This window comes from Syngnathus typhle, linkage group LG2, assembly GCF_033458585.1.
Source record: "Syngnathus typhle isolate RoL2023-S1 ecotype Sweden linkage group LG2, RoL_Styp_1.0, whole genome shotgun sequence".
Lineage (NCBI taxonomy): Eukaryota > Metazoa > Chordata > Actinopteri > Syngnathiformes > Syngnathidae > Syngnathus > Syngnathus typhle.
The window spans coordinates 6,472,198-6,489,107 of NC_083739.1; the positions used below are offsets into that span (position 1 = coordinate 6,472,198).

Genomic DNA, 16,910 nt, shown 5'->3' on the forward strand with positions numbered 1-16,910 from the left:
ATATTGCAAAAGCGCATACGACCGTAGCACACAGTGTGAACATTAGAATTTACTAACTGTCCTGTACTAAAATCATATGTCTACAAAAGGAATGTCAGTGGTCTGCGTTCTTGTGGTGCATTTTATCTGTAACTAGTAATCAGACGTCTCAAAGTTTAGGATAGACTTAAGAGAGACCTTACTAAAAAATTGAGTTATAATCTTGGTTTCACGCTGCTTTTCTTGAACTAAGCCCAACCACGTTGGTTGTCTGACTAAAGTGAATGCTAAACATTCAGAATGGCGTATGCTTTTATGGAGGCAGTTGTGTGGGCGATTAAAGGGCTGACTTGCAACTTGGAGATTAATCTAAGCTTCTTTCCTTTAGGGTCGTGTTTTTGTTCTCATCCCCTAAAACAGCTGCAACGTTAATATATCTTAAGGGGAATGCTACATTACAGAGGGAAAATTCTTTGTTGGGATGTGTTTGGGCTGCTTTGATGCACATTATAATAGACACACATGCACATGTGAGGTCGCGGGAGTAATGCACAGTATACATAATGGCACACAGGCCAACATATTTACATGGCATGTTTGCGTCTGACACATCTGACAGGGACTCGTAGAGCTGACTCCGCCCTAGGTGAAGGTCCAGTGATTGGCCTATATAGAGGCCCGTTGGCAGATTTGAATAGGGAAGCCGGGTAGGAGGAGGAGGGATGGAGGCGTTGCACTTTGAGTCTGCCCTCTCTCTCTTTTTCCCTCTCTCCCCTCCCTTTCTCTCCTCAGTGTCAGGATGCACTGGATTGCATAGGCAGGGTAGGAAGCATGTCATGAGAGGTGATGACACAGCCACGGAGCTGTGGCCACATCCTCGTAGACTGTTTTGACTGCTGGCGACTTCTTTTTGCCTCGTACACTCCTGCTGGAGCTGAGAAAGCTAAAGATAGCCATCCCTATGTTCTCTTGCTCTCCTTTTTCGGTTTGCCTTTGGATGATGGGATAATAACCATGTGGAAGGTAAGATGAGGGAAGGGATGAGGAGGAAGGGGCATTGTTGCCGTTGTTTTCGTTTTTCCTTTTTGTTCTCTTGCTAGAAGTTTGTTCTGCTCTTAATGTACTCCAGATTTAGTTTCTTAGGGAATCCTGACTACATTGAAAACAATATTGCAGCACCTGCAACCACCAACAGGAAGGAGAAAGCAGACAACAATATGGTTTCGCTCCCCCTTTGTAGCTCAAATAGCTTTCACTCGTTTGAAAAGACCTATGACTGTGTCTGTGTGTGTGTGTGTGTGTGGGGGGGGCTCCATTCATGCAGACAAGCATTTGTAGGGTCAGAGGTCACAGATGTTGACTCGTAGTCTCCGCTCAAGTTCATCCCAAATGTTGTTTCATGAGGTCAGCTCTCAAGTTCTTGCAAACTATGTCCGTCAAAATAACCCTTAGTGGACCCAGTTTTCTGTCCTGGGAAACAGTCATGCTGGAACAGAAAAGGGTTTTCCCCATACCGTCGCCACAAAGTTGGAAACATAAAGCTATTCAAAATATATTGTTTTCAGTTCTGAATGATTAAGATTTAAGGTGGCAATGAGTGATGAAAAAAGTATATATATTTTTAATCTAATGATTTAATAGCTGTTTCCCAATACAAACATATAGTGTTGAATCTTGGCTGATGCAAAATAGGAATGTAGGGTTGGAGCAGAGTGTACCAGCAGTACTGGAATGATAATGACAGAGCTGCAGATGTTAGGGAATGCTGGAGGGCCATCTGTGTCCTGAACTAAGAGGCACTTTTGGAGTTGGTAATCTCACAACAGCAGTGGGACTCAATATTAAAATCTATATTGAGTCAGATGCGTGCATCATTGTGGGTTTGGGGCACTTGGGTGTGTGTGACCCAGTTTTACTCATCAACTGTTTTTCTTGATGCTTGAAGGCCAAACCTAATGATAGGACACAGTGCCTTGATGGATGCTGGAGAGGATGTCTGAGAATGCTGATTACATATCTTATGTTTCCTTACATTCATATTGTGTCTCTGCTTATAAGCCATGTGAGTGTAGCTGGAAAGAAGCGAGGCAAGAAACTCCTACATCTTTACACGTGTTTCGTGTGTGCGGAGCCACGTGTGTAACAGATGGGATGAGCCTCCCCTCCCGAGCTCAACCTGCTCAGGTCATGGGGCAACAAGGAAATCAACTGTGTGATATGTGACATGCAATGTGGCTTATACAGGAAGGACTTTAATGTTTTGTGCAACATTTGTTTGTAACCAATTTAGCACCCATGTTGTCAATGCTGTTTCCTGTTTCCCATGCATGACATGTTTCGGTGCCATTGTCAAGAGCGCTAGTCCTTGTGAAAAGCATCCCAGCTGTTAGTTAGACTGGCCCCGAAGCTAGTGTGAAAAATGTTGAAGATAAATATAGCTAAGAGAGTATTGCGATGCCTTTTCCTCTCCAAGTGCTTTCTAATTGTTTGTGTACAAATAATTGCATCCTTGAACTCATAGTTCACTGTGGGAAAAGAAAAACCATGAAAAAGTTGAGACGTCCTTTACAAACAGGTATAATCTTGCAAAAAATGTTTGTTTTACAAACCAGTCCATGTGTCTGCCAGTTGTGACGTCCAATAACTTTGGTTGGCAAGGTTAGTCTGAGGTTACAAATTGAGTATTGAGTGACACAGTCAGAAAGGTGGGACTTTATTTCACTCAATATTATGTGGTGAGAAGAATTTCTAAAACAATTTCAGTATTCAAGTCTTTTGCCTTTCCAGACATCTCAGTTAAAGTGGTTTGGAAGTGTTTGTCACACCCAATCAACCTTTTTTGTGCTTGGTCTAATTCTGGTTGCGGATAACTCCGAGACAATGCATCTCTCGCTGTCGTCCATCAACATCTTTGACAACAAACATGGTTACATTCCCTTCCTTTGTTTTCTCTTAATGTCACATCTAATTTTGCAAATATTGTCACATCTAATTTGGATCATTTAAGCACATACGCACACACAAGCAAACAGACACGTCACCCTCTGTCATACTCTGGACTTGCATACAGGCTTATCCTGTAGTCAACCACCTCACAATATGAAAGGCTGCGATTGGTTACAGTCCAGCGTGGGTGGGAACGGATTATAGATCATTTTTCTGTGTGGAATCACACAAAGGCGATGTGTGTGCATGCGTGTGTGTGTGTCACATAATCAGACAGTGACTGCAGTGTTTTATGGCGAGGAAGAGGAAGTGGAGAAGGAAGGGGAAAAGGAAGTAGGTTAAGATATTTGACATCACTTAGCTATGAACCCTGGCACTTTGGCCCACATTAGGCTGCATGTCTGCACTGCAAAATTAATCATGTGTTTCCTACTACTTTCTGAGCATTTAAGTGGACAGCAAAATAGGAAGTGTGGCATCTGTAATGTACCTGTGACTTTGTGCTAAACATTATTGTTTTATTTGTGTGAATGATCCAACCCTTTTCTGATTGAGATACACGTTACAAGTTTATTTCATTCATAAATCCTCCATGAGGTAGTGGTCAAGGTCATTTTGCCAGGCAAGAGTCCTGTTTTCATGTCTGAGAAATTTAAGATACAAGCTATCATCGAATAGTGGGTCACTCGCTTTCATGTGTTATTCAAGCAAAAAACAAACAGACAAACAACGAACAAGCAAACAAACAAATAATGCAATATGTTAACTTTCAAATATTCATGGATTTTCACAATTTGCAAAAAGGTTGAATTTAGGGCTCACTATAAACATCTCAAAAAGGAAATCAACCCCCAAATTTAATAATTTATTGTACATTCCTCCACTAGTCTGAACACAGCATTCTGATTAATATTGCATTTGTAGGATATGAGTTCATCAGCAAAATTCACCTGTCTTAATCTATCTAAGGGGGCGGACATTTTGCCACTTGCTGTCAACTGACATCATGGTGGCCAGCTCTCAGGTCACAACTAAACTAAGTTTCATAAAACTGGTGAGCCATGATTGGTTGTGCAACTGTGATGTCGTTTTCAGTTGACAATAAGTGGCAAAATGGCCGTACTGCTGCAATAGATAAAAATAGGTGGATTTTGCCTGTTTAACTCATATTCCACAAACCAAACATTGGGGTGCACAGGACATATGAAAGTAATGTAGTTAATGTAGAAGCTAACCTAATACAGCTTCATCTACAGCCTGAAAGCTGCTATGCGCCTTCCAGGCCTGTTTGCTATATTTGCATGTTTAGTGTGTCCTGAGTGACACACACATACGCACACTGGGGTCTGATTATGTGCGGCGGGTCAGCGGGGATGACCTACTTTTTGATTCTGCTCGCCAAATGGTGGGCGCCCTGCCCTTCTCAAAGTATGTTTCTCTTCAGTAAAATAATGCTTTAATAAGCTTTGTGACAATCAGAATGCTGGAAAACACACTGGTGTCAACATGCATCTGTCAGGCCAATAACTCACACATTTACTTACTATTTGGACTCAAAGCTCAAATACTTGCAGGACGTCCATGACTTGTATTACAAATAATAACTACGTCGCTGGCATACTGTGAATAGATACATTTTCTCTACATGCGTTATATTCATAATTGATCATTTTCTGACAATATAAGTACAATTAGATTATTTCCCATGGCACTAAGATGACACAGGACCCTAGTTAAGAATCATTGCTCAAGACCATCAAAAAACAAACACTAAAGGAAAGTGTGACTGTAAAAGAGTGTGTAAACTTTTGACCCATAAATGTACATTTTCAATGAGGGGGTGCTACTTCATTGATTGAATCTGTATATCGTCTCTGTTTTTTTTAAATTAGTTAACTTATTTCAAGACCATGTCTGCCCATGCAATAGGTCTGCTCAAGCTTGACTCTGCTGCCCCCATGAGGTCATGAGATATTGATGCATGCTTGATCCATCAATTTCCTTCACTTCATATAAAAAATAAAATGCCTTTCTTTATGGTGATTTAGTTTGATGGCTTTTTTTAACTGATTCCTCTCTCGCCTACAGATATTTGAGTGGTTCCCCTGGATTTTGCTGACATTGTTCCTCGCTCCACTTGGTTTCCCCTGAACAGGATGGACACTCTGGAGTCAGAGCTCACCTGCCCAATCTGCTTGGAGCTCTTTGAGGACCCGCTGCTGCTCCCCTGTGCCCACAGCCTATGTTTTGGATGTGCTCACCGCATCCTTGTCTCACACTGTACCACTAACGAATCGGTTCAAAGTATCAGCGCCTTCCAGTGTCCCACGTGCAGATATGTCATATCCTTGAGACCTGATCGTGGACTTGAAGGACTCAAGAGGAACGTGACCTTGCAAAACATCATTGATAGAGTTCAGCAGGCCTCGACATCAAGTGGCCTTCCTCTGCCGCTGCCCCTTCCCGCCCCTCAAAGTGGGCCCAACTCGCCTGGTGAAGAAGACAGCGAGCGGTTGGCTCTAGTCCCCGTCAGTGCTGCAATGTCGAGCCCGGGAACGTCTCCAGAACCGGTCCAGTGCCAGTTTTGCGAGCAGGATCCGCCAGAGGAGGCGATCAAGACATGCGTGACGTGTGAAGTGTCCTACTGTGAGGAGTGCCTCAGGGCCACTCACCCCAACAAGAAGCCATTTACTGGACATCGGCTCATTGAGCCCATGCCGGGCTCCCACCTGCGAGGGCTGCAATGCTTGGAGCATGAGGAGGAGAAGGTCAACATGTACTGTGTAACTGATGACCAGCTCATCTGCTCCCTCTGCAAACTGGTGGGAAGACACAGAGACCACCAAGTGGCAGCACTGAGTGAACGCTTTGAAAAACTCAGGGTGAGTGACTACATTTTGATTTGAGATTATTGATGTCTGTTTTATAGTTTTAATAGCTCAATAGTCAAATAAGGAATACGAAATATATTAGACCTACCCTTTTGTGGAAAGAAATCAAAGGTCAAATAAGGGTCAGAAGAGCAAAGATGTCATTTGTCACACTTAACATGACCCGCCAGATTGTTGCCCACTGAGGGCAGATTTTTAAGCTATCTGATCAGTTGTATAGTATTTACCAACATTTTTGCTCTCAACTGATTTTTATTTTGGGCTGCCTCTCTATTTGGTGCACATTATAATCATTACAATTACATTACACCCAACCGGAGACTTACAATTTGAAAAGCATAGGGGAAATGGTGTATGTTCAGTATTTGAAAAAACAAACATTTTCTTACAAATAAGAAAGTTTTGAGCAGGAAGTAAATCCCTCTCAGAATAAGATTTGTTTCCACTGGAGTTGAGATGTTATTGTTTTTGTCATTAGACAATTACTGTGTGCGGTTTGTGTGCACAGAGCCATGTGTGCAGCACCACTATGGACACATGTAGCCGGACCCTTAATCAATGGAGAAACCTGACAATATTCGATGAGGTAGCAGTGTAATGAGTGCCAAATCACTTGCTGGGTGTTAGATGGGGTTTAATTGAGCGGAGCTATACTGTATGAGCTATACTCTATATGAGTATTTGGTAGGGATGGCATCGTCATTCCAAGAGATGATTCAAAATCCCGCTTGCATAATTATAATAAAACTCACTGACATTGTCAGAAAGATATTAATTTAACATTAGGCATACTGTTGTGTTTGGTGCACAACTGCATTATAAGCAACAGATTATCCGGAGGTCAAAGTGTTAAGTGTCATCCACTCGTGCATTTATCAACCTAAGCTTTGCCCTAAATATTATACTGATTGCTTGCATAGAAAAATTCACATCACCACACAGAGGAAAACTCAACCCACAGTCTGCACACTCATTCATTCATCTGAAAATAAAACTATTATGGTGGAACATTTCCTGAGAAGTCATGTTGCATTTATGCAAGATAACATACATAATTTATTTGAGTTTTTTTGTCAATCAAGACTTTGCATGACTTGATTAGACATTTCCTAAAGGCTTCTCCCATGTAAGAAAACTTTTATAATTAAAACTTAAAATGTGACCTCTCACTCATTTTATTTTACTTCCATTTGGACTCTGACAAGTTTGAGAAAAAAAACCCAGTTGTGACCCATTTTACGGTTCCTACTTTTTGCTCTGACGTGATGTGAATTAGCGATATCCTAACATCTCTCATTCTGAATCGCTCACATACGCACATGCACGCACGCACACACACACGCACGCACGCACCCAAAAAGCATGCTGGATAACTCGAGTAGTTTCCTATTTCATTTTAAGTCTGATAAGAGCCGTAGGGGTTATTGTTGAAATAACCCTCCTTATCCAAGATAAAATTACCCACAGGCGCTTGTAAAAAAAAAAAGAAAAAAAAACACACACATCCAAGTCTTGGATGGTTGGTGAGAGTGGGAGAAACCTCCAGGATAAAAGATGTGAGCTGCTGTGTGAGCACACTGGCTTCATTGTTAAGATTTATTGTGTTTTTCAGTAATCCATTAGCTTTAATCAACTGCCTCAAGTGGGGACTGCATCGTTTGGTCAACTATCATTTTAAATGAGGAAGTACAGTTCATGTGCTATAGCTGGCATTGAATGCATGTGTGCGGATAAGCATTTGTGCATAAACATGCACATAAGCATGTGCAAAGCCAAACAGCAACATTTTAATATGAATGACAGGTGGGCAAGGATGTGACCTGCAAGTAAAGCATCTTCATAACCATTAATGCTTAAGCGCACACAAAGGAGGGCAGAGTTGCAAGGCAGGCTACTATTCCTTTTGTGTACCAACATCGTATTAAGGCCATCCTTTAAGCTCCTTATGCTACGGTGAGGTTCACCCATTAAGACAAACGACGCAAATCCCTCAAATCTCTTGCTGTTTATTGCTGAGTTTCAGAATAAAGCTGATTTCAGAAAAAATACTAGATAAAACATGAGGAATGTGATCTTGTTTATCAGTGTGAACTTTTAAAGATATGCACTTTTTGTTCTTATTTTCATTGAGATAGATTGTGGCAAGATGTAGCTCTTTTAGAAAGGCACCACAGAAGCACTCAACTTGGATTAATTTCTAGGAGGGAAAAGGAGTTCTGCATGGGACAGACACAGCATCAGATCAGCTTAAGCATGCTCGATTTGGCAATTTGGTGAAACTCTTGGATTTAAAGGGGACAACATGTAACTCTTCCCTTGCTGGCAACAAGTATAGGGAGATGATCTGAAAATAGAAAGAGGACAAAAAAATACATATACGTATATACTGTATAAGAAAAAAGAGGGAGGACATCCTGTCACCTTTTTGCCGGTTCGTTAGCCGCGAGGGCTGCGTACGCTCATAGGAGGTTAAAAAAGCTTTAGATGCCTAATTTGCCGCTTGGCTGGGTTTGCGCATGGCTTGGTGCTCAGTGGAGCGGTTGTCCCACTCACATCCTCTGCTAGTGCAGGACTGTGTATAAGGATTGGACGGGACAAGATGAGGCGGCATTGCAGGGATGAGGGTTATCACCCTCTTGCAGAGGTATGGAAATACACTTGGAAAGTTACTGGGATGCTTTGACATAGCAGGATGTAACAGAATGAAAGGGCCGTGCATTGATATGTCTGTTTTTGTTTAGTTGAAGAAGGTTGTCTCAAAACTTACTTGGCTTTTGAAAACTCAAAGGGTGGATCGCCTTTTGCTTTCATTCGAGGCTTCACTGTTGTTGTACTTGAATGGATTCCTTCTCATTAGTGTCAACTCAATGTCTTTTTCTCCAGCAAGCATTGGATTCAAACCTGAGTAATCTCATCAAGAGAAACAACGAGCTCGAGTCGCTGATGGGAAAATTGATTCAGACTTGTCAACATGTGGAGGTAAGTGATTTCCTGAGTCTTATCGGGAACTGCATCATCGGTGATCAGTCACATATTGTTAGATTCACCGGGCCATGGGATTAATTATGTAAATGGTATCATGTTTTCCCATTTTCTTTTGCACAACAGCAATATGAGATTCTTTTCAGTCGACAATCTTTTCCTTTACTCAACCCAGGAAAATAAACTATAACATCATAGAAAATTGATTCCAATGGCATTATGGCGTCATAGCACTCACTGTCTGTCCACGTCTATATCATTCCCCAAATTATTCAGAACACATAGGAAGCATAATTGCACTGTTCCTGGGATCATTTATTATTATTTAGAAATTGGCCAACAGTGTAGGTTAAAAAAAGGAAAGTAGTACTTTATTGTGTAGCTGAGAGTGAGATAGATTTAATGTTATTCATTTTTTTGCAGCATTATGAGTTCACATGCATAAAAGAATCGAGGGCAGCGCATCACATCTAGCTAAGATGACTCTGGTATTTGTCAGCAGCTTTTCTTTTTAAACCCGCACACTGACATTACATGCACAAGCACTCAAAGAAGCTTTTTTTTTTTTTTTTTTTTTAAAAAGCAACGCCCGTGGGTTAAAACTGCAGCAGCATCTCTATGGAGTAAATGGAGAGTGACGTTTTTGCCTGACATGTCCTTTAGAAACTACAAAGAGCCAGTATTGTGCTTCATCAAGATGCTGTAAAGCCAAAGTGTGCGTGTTGTTTGTGAAGTTAGCACTCTAGTTTTGATGATGCAGGCATTTGAAATTTGCCCCCAAAATGAAAAAAGCAATGAATAAATGATGCACAAAACAAGGGTGAAAAAAAATGGTCCCACTTCCCTGTTCCCTCCGATCGCCCTGTGCATTATTGTTCACTTCACACACTCCAGACTCCCAAAATAGCCTGAGGAGAGTCCATCTGAATTCTGTTGTGTTGGGAGTGTGCTTTGATGTGGGTTGGAATCGTCATGCCGGGTTACACTAGAAATTCACTGCACTGACAATCCCTCCGGCTGCTTCAGTATTTCTCATTGGCTTTATTACTAAGCTCACCTCATCTGCATTGTAAAATGGTTGAACGCTCTCCATTTTTTTTCAGTATTCCGTAAATGAATCACTTGATCAGCATGCTGTGTTACATTCTGCCGGTAGGCTTTGCCAACAGTCCTTAAATACTCTAATTCTGTGCATTGCACACAATGTGCTTTGCATAGCAACTGTGTGGATGCAACTAATACTCTTTCTGTGGGGCTGTAGCATATCTAAGGTGTACTACTTGAACGTCAATTTAAGACTCCATTTTAGAATCAGGATTTGCACTTTGGAAGCCCATGGCAATAATTCCAGGCAAGGATCAGACAGATGGGCAATCTGTGATTTGAACGTTAGAAGATTAGATTCATGTCTGTTGCATCTGTTGTACAACAGCAACAATAATACTAATTATAAATACTTAGGATGCAGGAAATATTGGTATACATATAAATAGGCGTATCATTATGAAGACAGTGGGCGTGGGATAGCAGCATGGGATAGTGACCGGGCTGACCGGTGAATAACAAAAATCTTGAAAATGCATTGTCTACTCGGCGATATTCTCACAGAGGTTAAAGAAGTGTCTCACTGTGGCTTTCTTCGCAGGTGAATGCATCCCGCCAGGAGGGCAAGCTCTTGGATGAGTGCGACACTTTGATCGACATCATCCAGCAGAGGAGACAAATTATTGGCAACAAGATTAAGGAGGGGAAAGTAAGGGGGCTCAACAGTGGGAATACAAATTGATCATTAAAATACTTGCGAGTCCTTGTTTTGGGTCAAATGCAGTACTCTATTTTCTCACTATGCCTTGACTTATTTATGGCATGACATTCAAACAGACTGACTACCCAAAATAGGTCCTGCCGCATTCCGCAGTGACTAAGCATGTACTGTAAACTTCTCATGATGCATACAGTGAGACTTTCATGATACATAGCACCATTCTAGAATGTAATATCGCATTGAAGCAACAGCAAAATCCGATCAACACATTTTGATTCGATGCAGGACTAAGCAGGATCAATGGGACTCTAAATAGTCTGCAATGCTTGAAGTACTTTCAAAGCATCAGATTTGAACAGAGATTACAATATTCATGCCAAATTACTGAGGACATGTCCCCTGCCCTAATTTCAGTGTGACCTCAATCTGTCTCTTAAAATCTTTGTCTGTCGTGAAAGAGAGTGGAATTGGTTCTTATTTAAAGGTCATAGTTCCGTAACAGACATTTACAGACAAATCTAGAATAAGGAAAACAGTCAATACAAGAAGCATTGTAGTTGGGATCATCATCTCTTCACTTAAGCATTGTCACATTGTTTAAAACCGTTTTGTATATGCGCAAAAATCCATCCATCCTTTTTATATTAAATAGGTTGTGCGAACTGGAGCCTATACTCTCTAGTATGTAATATAAAGGTGGATAGACAAAACTGATTTGCTTTCATCTCACAAGTTGCACGTTGATCGGCTGATCAATAATAGATTAATGTGCATGTTGAAGGTTATCTTGCTGCAATGCAGGGGGGCTTTACTTCTAGAAAGGTACAGAATATAAAAATGTTTCATGGACGCCAGCCTCAGGAAGGTACAAACTTTCCACTGCAGTTGTAAGGCAATGAGACAGGGCAGTGACCTGGACTTCTAGCTCAGCAGTTAGTGCTCTGCGCTTCCAAGCTGGGGCCGCGTGTACGGTTCCATGTAGCGTGACTCTTTTGTTACCCTCGGTGTCAGGCTCGGCGGACTCAGGTTTTTGCTTTGACTCCTCTGATTTTGTTGAAAATGGGGGACACGGCACGGATAGGCCGTGGAAATGTCTACATCCATCCCACAAGGGTGCACAAAGGTTTAATCTTCACCGTCATGCTCAATTCTACCTGCCAAAGTCGAGCAAAATACCAAAAGAAAGAAAACTTCACACGTGCGCACAGTAAGACTGTGCTTTATGCCAGACTTGATGATTCTTGTCCTTATACTGTCTTATCCACACTAACACAGGAGCGTGCTATAACCTAATAATGTGTTGGGGTTTTTATATTTGTCACAACTGGTTTCAACTGGTAAGTGTGCCAAAGAGTGACGTAGATAAGTAAAGGTGCAGAAATTTCAAGTAGAGAAGGTTACAGCTATATAAAGGCATAGCTCAAATTGACTACCTAATTATGCGTGCCATTATGAGGCCCAATCGAACAGTAACGTCTCTCATCATAATGTGTAGATAATAACATTAATAGCTAATAATAAACTGGTAGATGTTAGTTTGAGGTTTTTGAGACAGATCCAAAAGTGGTTCCGCTGACATGGTTCTAAAAAAGAAAAGAAATAGTAGACACCGGGTCATTTTCTCCTCACAATTATAAGACACAATAGCAATTTAGCAGAGTGAGGATGGCATTTAAAAGAAGGATGAATGTGAACAGCGTTCGGGGACTTTTAAAAATCAACATCAATCTACGTGCACTCCTGCAACCTGTCATTTCTTCTTTTTACTGAGCATTTTTTCCACTCCCTACTCAGGCGCAAAGGCTACGCAAGCTAGCCCAGGAGATCTCCAACTGTCAGCAGTGTATCGAGAGATCCTCTGTGCTAATCACACAAGCTGACCAGACACTGAAAGAGGGGGACCACGCCCGCTTTCTGCAGACTGCTAAAAGCATCAACGACAGGTCAGGCACTAAGGAGAGGACAATGTGAGACAATAGGAGTTTGTTTGAAAACTTTCTGTGAACTTGATTTTCCCACTACATTTCCTATTTACCCGAACCTTATCCCATTTGTCTTAAGCTGTTCAATTGATTTATAGCGGGTATGTGCCACCTTTTATACAAAAACTTGCTTTTCCATAATTCTAAAGGCACATTTTGCTGAATATATTTATAGTATTGAATAACATGCAGTATTTGGGTTGGGCTGTTTTAGGGTTTCCATGGCAACTGCATCAACCCAAGTGCTTATTCCTGAGATACATCTGACAGACACATTTGACAACTTTGCCCTGGACTTCTCCAGAGAGAAGAAACTGCTGGAAAATCTCGATTACCTCACTGGTAAATCCTAAACCTAATTTCTTCACATGAAGGAATTCAATTTTAATTTGCACCACTTTAATGAGCCGCACATTTTCAATATGTAAGTTCCAAACAATGTCTCTTTCTTTGGGTTCATGTTTAATAAAATATTTTTCACTACCCTCAAAACCTTTTGAAAAGTTTCAAAGGTCTAGATTCATTTTTTTGAATTCATTCATTTCGAATTCCTTTAAACTGTCTTTGATCAAAAAATGAGAGGAACCCTTTATTAATAAATTCTTAAAATTATTTGACAAAGAATTATAAGTGTGCAAAATTATACATTTGAATAAAAAGTATGGACGAAACAGAAAATTTACAGCTAACTGTAACTAAAGTAACTAAATAGTCTGTTGATGTGTATTTACTTTGCATGCACAGAACATTGCACATGAATATAACACAAAAGTCATACTGGCCAACAGCAAATTTTAATTGGAGATGGCTCTATGTGTCCCTTCATGCATTTTTTATGTAGATTTCAAGAATGTACTTTTACCTATTACCTTTAGGCAGTCCTATCATTATGGATCATATATAACAAAAGTTTTATTTCTTGCCTCCACAGCTCCGTCTGCACCGTGCATTAGGGAAGAGCTATGCACAGCATCCTATGACACTATCTCAGTCCACTGGACATCTGATGATGAATTCACAGTAGTGTCGTACGAACTCCAATATGCCATCTTCACTGGACAGTCCAACATTGCCAGTAAGTTTTGTGTTGAACGTAAAAAAGCAACAAACCAACATCTCTACCTAAGCACCAAACACCATTTGAAAATGTAATTCAAAAGGTATCCTGACACAACATTGTGCCTCATTCAAATACCTATATACCGCAATTTCTGGACTATAAGTTGCACCTGATTAGAAGAAGGCATCAGCTAAAACTAGAGGGAAATCTTGTTTCGTTCATATATAAGCTGCACCGGACTCTACTTCATCCAATTTTAGTCATCTCGTTACTTTCAACTCTTTCGTCTCAGGTTTGTGCAACTCATTGGAGAGCTGGATGATTGTGCCCAATATCAAACAGAACCACTACACTGTACATGGCCTGCAGAGTGGCACCAAGTATATCATCGTTGTCAAAGCGATTAACCAAGCGGGGAGTCGAAGCAGTGAACCGGGGACTCTGAAAACTAACAGTAGGTTGCCAACTAAGGAAAACTCAAATGAACACAGGCCAACCTCTAATAAAACCTAATAGATGATGTATTTGAAACATTTTCATTTACTTTATCATTTTCTCCACTTAGTCACAGATGGGTTTAATTATTTCCCTTCTGCAAACCCGAAATTACCGTAAATAAATGAGGTGTCCTGTGAGTGATCTTGCATGCTATTAATCTCAATGTGGTCATGTTTCAGCATCAATTTGTTTTGCCATTCCACCCCTTCTTTCTGGCAGGTCAGCCCTTCAAGCTGGACCCCAAATCTGCTCACAAGAAGCTAAAAATCTCACACGACAACCTGACGGTGGAGCGTGACGAGAGCACATCCAAAAAAGGCCACAGCCAAGAGCGCTTTTCCAGCCAGAGCAGCTACGGGGTGGTGGGGAACGTTTATATTGACAGTGGGCGGCACTACTGGGAGGCTATGATTGGGGGAAGCACTTGGTGAGTTATTTTTTTGACCATATGTCCATAATGAATGTTTTTCTGTAAAAATGGATGACATGGTAGGCAGGAACCCAGAAACCTTTTAAAAATGCAAATCAACAATTTTGTGTTTTTTTACTTGGTCATTCTTATGTCAACATCTAACACCCCTCCCCCCTAGGTACGCCGTGGGTATAGCATACAAGTCAGCGCCTAAGCACGAGTGGATCGGCAAGAACTCATCCTCATGGGTGCTCTGCCGTTGTAACAACTCCTGGGTGGTCCGCCACAACAGTAAAGATCTGGCAATTGAGCCTTCGCCCCATCTGCGCAGAGTAGGCATCCTCTTGGACTACGACGCTGGCCAACTCACCTTCTACGACGCCGTGGGCTCTCAGCATTTGCACACCTTCCACATCTCCTTCGTGCAACCCGTGTGTCCTGTGTTCAATGTGTGGAACAAGTGTCTGACAATCCTTTCGGGCCTCCCCATTCCTGACCATCTGGAAGAACTAGAGCCTCAAGAATAAGCACATCCACAAGCCAAGTAACACTTGTCCTGCACTTGATAGTTCCTTTTACTTGCTGTGATTTTCTTTGGCTACTTCCCCAAAAGTCAGCTACTTAGAGTTGAGATAATCGTACTGTATTGTTTTTGCCTCTGTGACAATCCTAACCTGAGTGGATGGTTAGCCGTAAACATTCCAAATAAATCCACATTTTCTTTGCAGACATTCCCACACAACTTCAAAGGAGTTTGCACAACAGGGAGAAAGGGAGAATGTATGGAAATTATTTTCAATTTCACACTAGCAGTGACACTGTTTTACATTATGGCTATTCTTGACAAAAGACCAAAGTAAATACAGCTGAACCTTGATTTTACTGGCTTCGATTTTATGCGACTTTATGTCTAACGCAATTTGGTCATCGACCCCACTGATCTTGAAGTAGTATTTTAAATGGCAGATATTATGACCGTACGGACCTAAATGACTAGCGCGTAAACTTTAGCGCTCTGCTTACGTTAATAGGACACGACATCCCAACATGATCGCTACCCTGATTGGTAAAATAATAATTTTTAATGATTATATTGGATTAATTTTCACCCAGAACAATGATGTTGTTCTCCAAATGCAAACGTGTTTGTTCCTTAGTACCGTAATCTTCGGACTATAAGTCGCACCGGAGTATAAGTCGCACCAGCCATAAAATGCCCAAAAAAGTGAAAAGAAAACATATATATGTATATAAGTCGCTCCTGAGTATAAGTCGCCCCCCCACCCAAACTATGAAAAAAAAACGCGACTTATAGTCCGAAAATTACGGTACGTATTTCCCTACTGCAATTTCCCGATACACTGGCTCTGATTTTATTACACTTTCAAGATTATTTCAATAACGTGGTTTTGAGGTAACGTGATTCCCAAATTCTGGACCCACAAGTGCACGTAAAATCGAAGTTCGGCTTTTCTGTTATCAGTACAGATGATTTTATAATATAATTTCTGAAAGCATTTTGGAAAAAAAGGGGAAAAAACAGAAACAAAAATCAAATATGTTTACTCTATTTGGAGCTTTTGACAGCTTGTATTGGGAAAGCAATGAATTTGTATTGCTGGCAATGATACTTGTTGGTCTGTTGAAATGCACACTTTATTCTCTGTTTTGGCAAACTGAGCTGTTGTTGACAACTTATCCTGAACACACTGCACACACTTCAGATACCGATTTTCACACGGGTCTTAGTTGTTTGCTAAGATAAAAAGATTCACATTGCCCACAATGACCTCACAAAATGAGAGTAGATTTGCAGTAATTTGTGTGATTGTGTATAAATAAATGCAAAAACCTAATAATTTTACTTTTCATAGAAAATGTAATGTTTATGGAAAATTAATTTCAAACAAGACAGTTTACTTACAAAGAAGAAGAAAGATAGTTTAGATTCTAAAACCCTTAATTTACTTTTGATAGCAATCAACTGGAGCTTCTCAGTGTAAATACTGTAAAATTATTTGCTTTTATTTTCCGATGGTGTTTTGTTGTAAAACCTGGTCCATCTTAAGGTGTGTGAATTCTGTGTTTCCATGGGAATACATTAACTAGCTGTGTATATATATATGTGTATGTATATATATATATGAATAAAATATTTGCATCAGTGTTCTATCCTGTCTGAATGGACAATGGTGGAAAATGTGGGGGGGGGGGGGGGGGGGTTAGTGTTGCCTTCCTCAAAAATAAATATTGATTTCACCCCTGTTAAGTTTCAAAAATTGTTCTCCCAATGTTCATGAATTCTTACTAAAGGCATAACCAGTGGACAAGGATAGGTGTGCATGGTTTTCTACAACAACACAAACAATTTTATTTGAAATTTAGTTAAACCCTT

The 16,910-nt window shown here is 40.7% G+C and overlaps 1 protein-coding gene across 1 annotated transcript; it reads left to right on the forward strand.

The window, feature by feature from the left end:
- The first annotated feature begins 758 nt into the window (after nucleotides 1-758).
- On the forward strand, nucleotides 759-16,704 carry LOC133150108 (E3 ubiquitin-protein ligase Midline-1-like). Its single transcript, XM_061272415.1, has 10 exons — nucleotides 759-1,002; nucleotides 5,014-5,807; nucleotides 8,700-8,795; nucleotides 10,444-10,551; nucleotides 12,358-12,506; nucleotides 12,760-12,887; nucleotides 13,477-13,620; nucleotides 13,898-14,059; nucleotides 14,323-14,530; nucleotides 14,694-16,704. Exons 2-10 carry the CDS (start codon nucleotides 5,082-5,084, stop codon nucleotides 15,040-15,042), a joined length of 2,070 nt encoding a protein of 689 aa, XP_061128399.1. The 5' UTR covers nucleotides 759-1,002; nucleotides 5,014-5,081; the 3' UTR covers nucleotides 15,043-16,704.
- Nucleotides 16,705-16,910: the final 206 nt, after the last annotated feature.

Coding starts and splice junctions, on each gene's coding strand:
- LOC133150108 (XM_061272415.1), top strand. CDS start 5,082: ATGGACACTCTGGAGTCAGAGCTCACCTGCCCAATCTGCTTGGAGCTC. Junction 12,507..12,759: donor GCTAAAAGCATCAACGACAG/GTCAGGCACTAA, acceptor GGGCTGTTTTAG/GGTTTCCATGGCAACTGCAT. Junction 13,621..13,897: donor TGGACAGTCCAACATTGCCA/GTAAGTTTTGTG, acceptor CTTTCGTCTCAG/GTTTGTGCAACTCATTGGAG.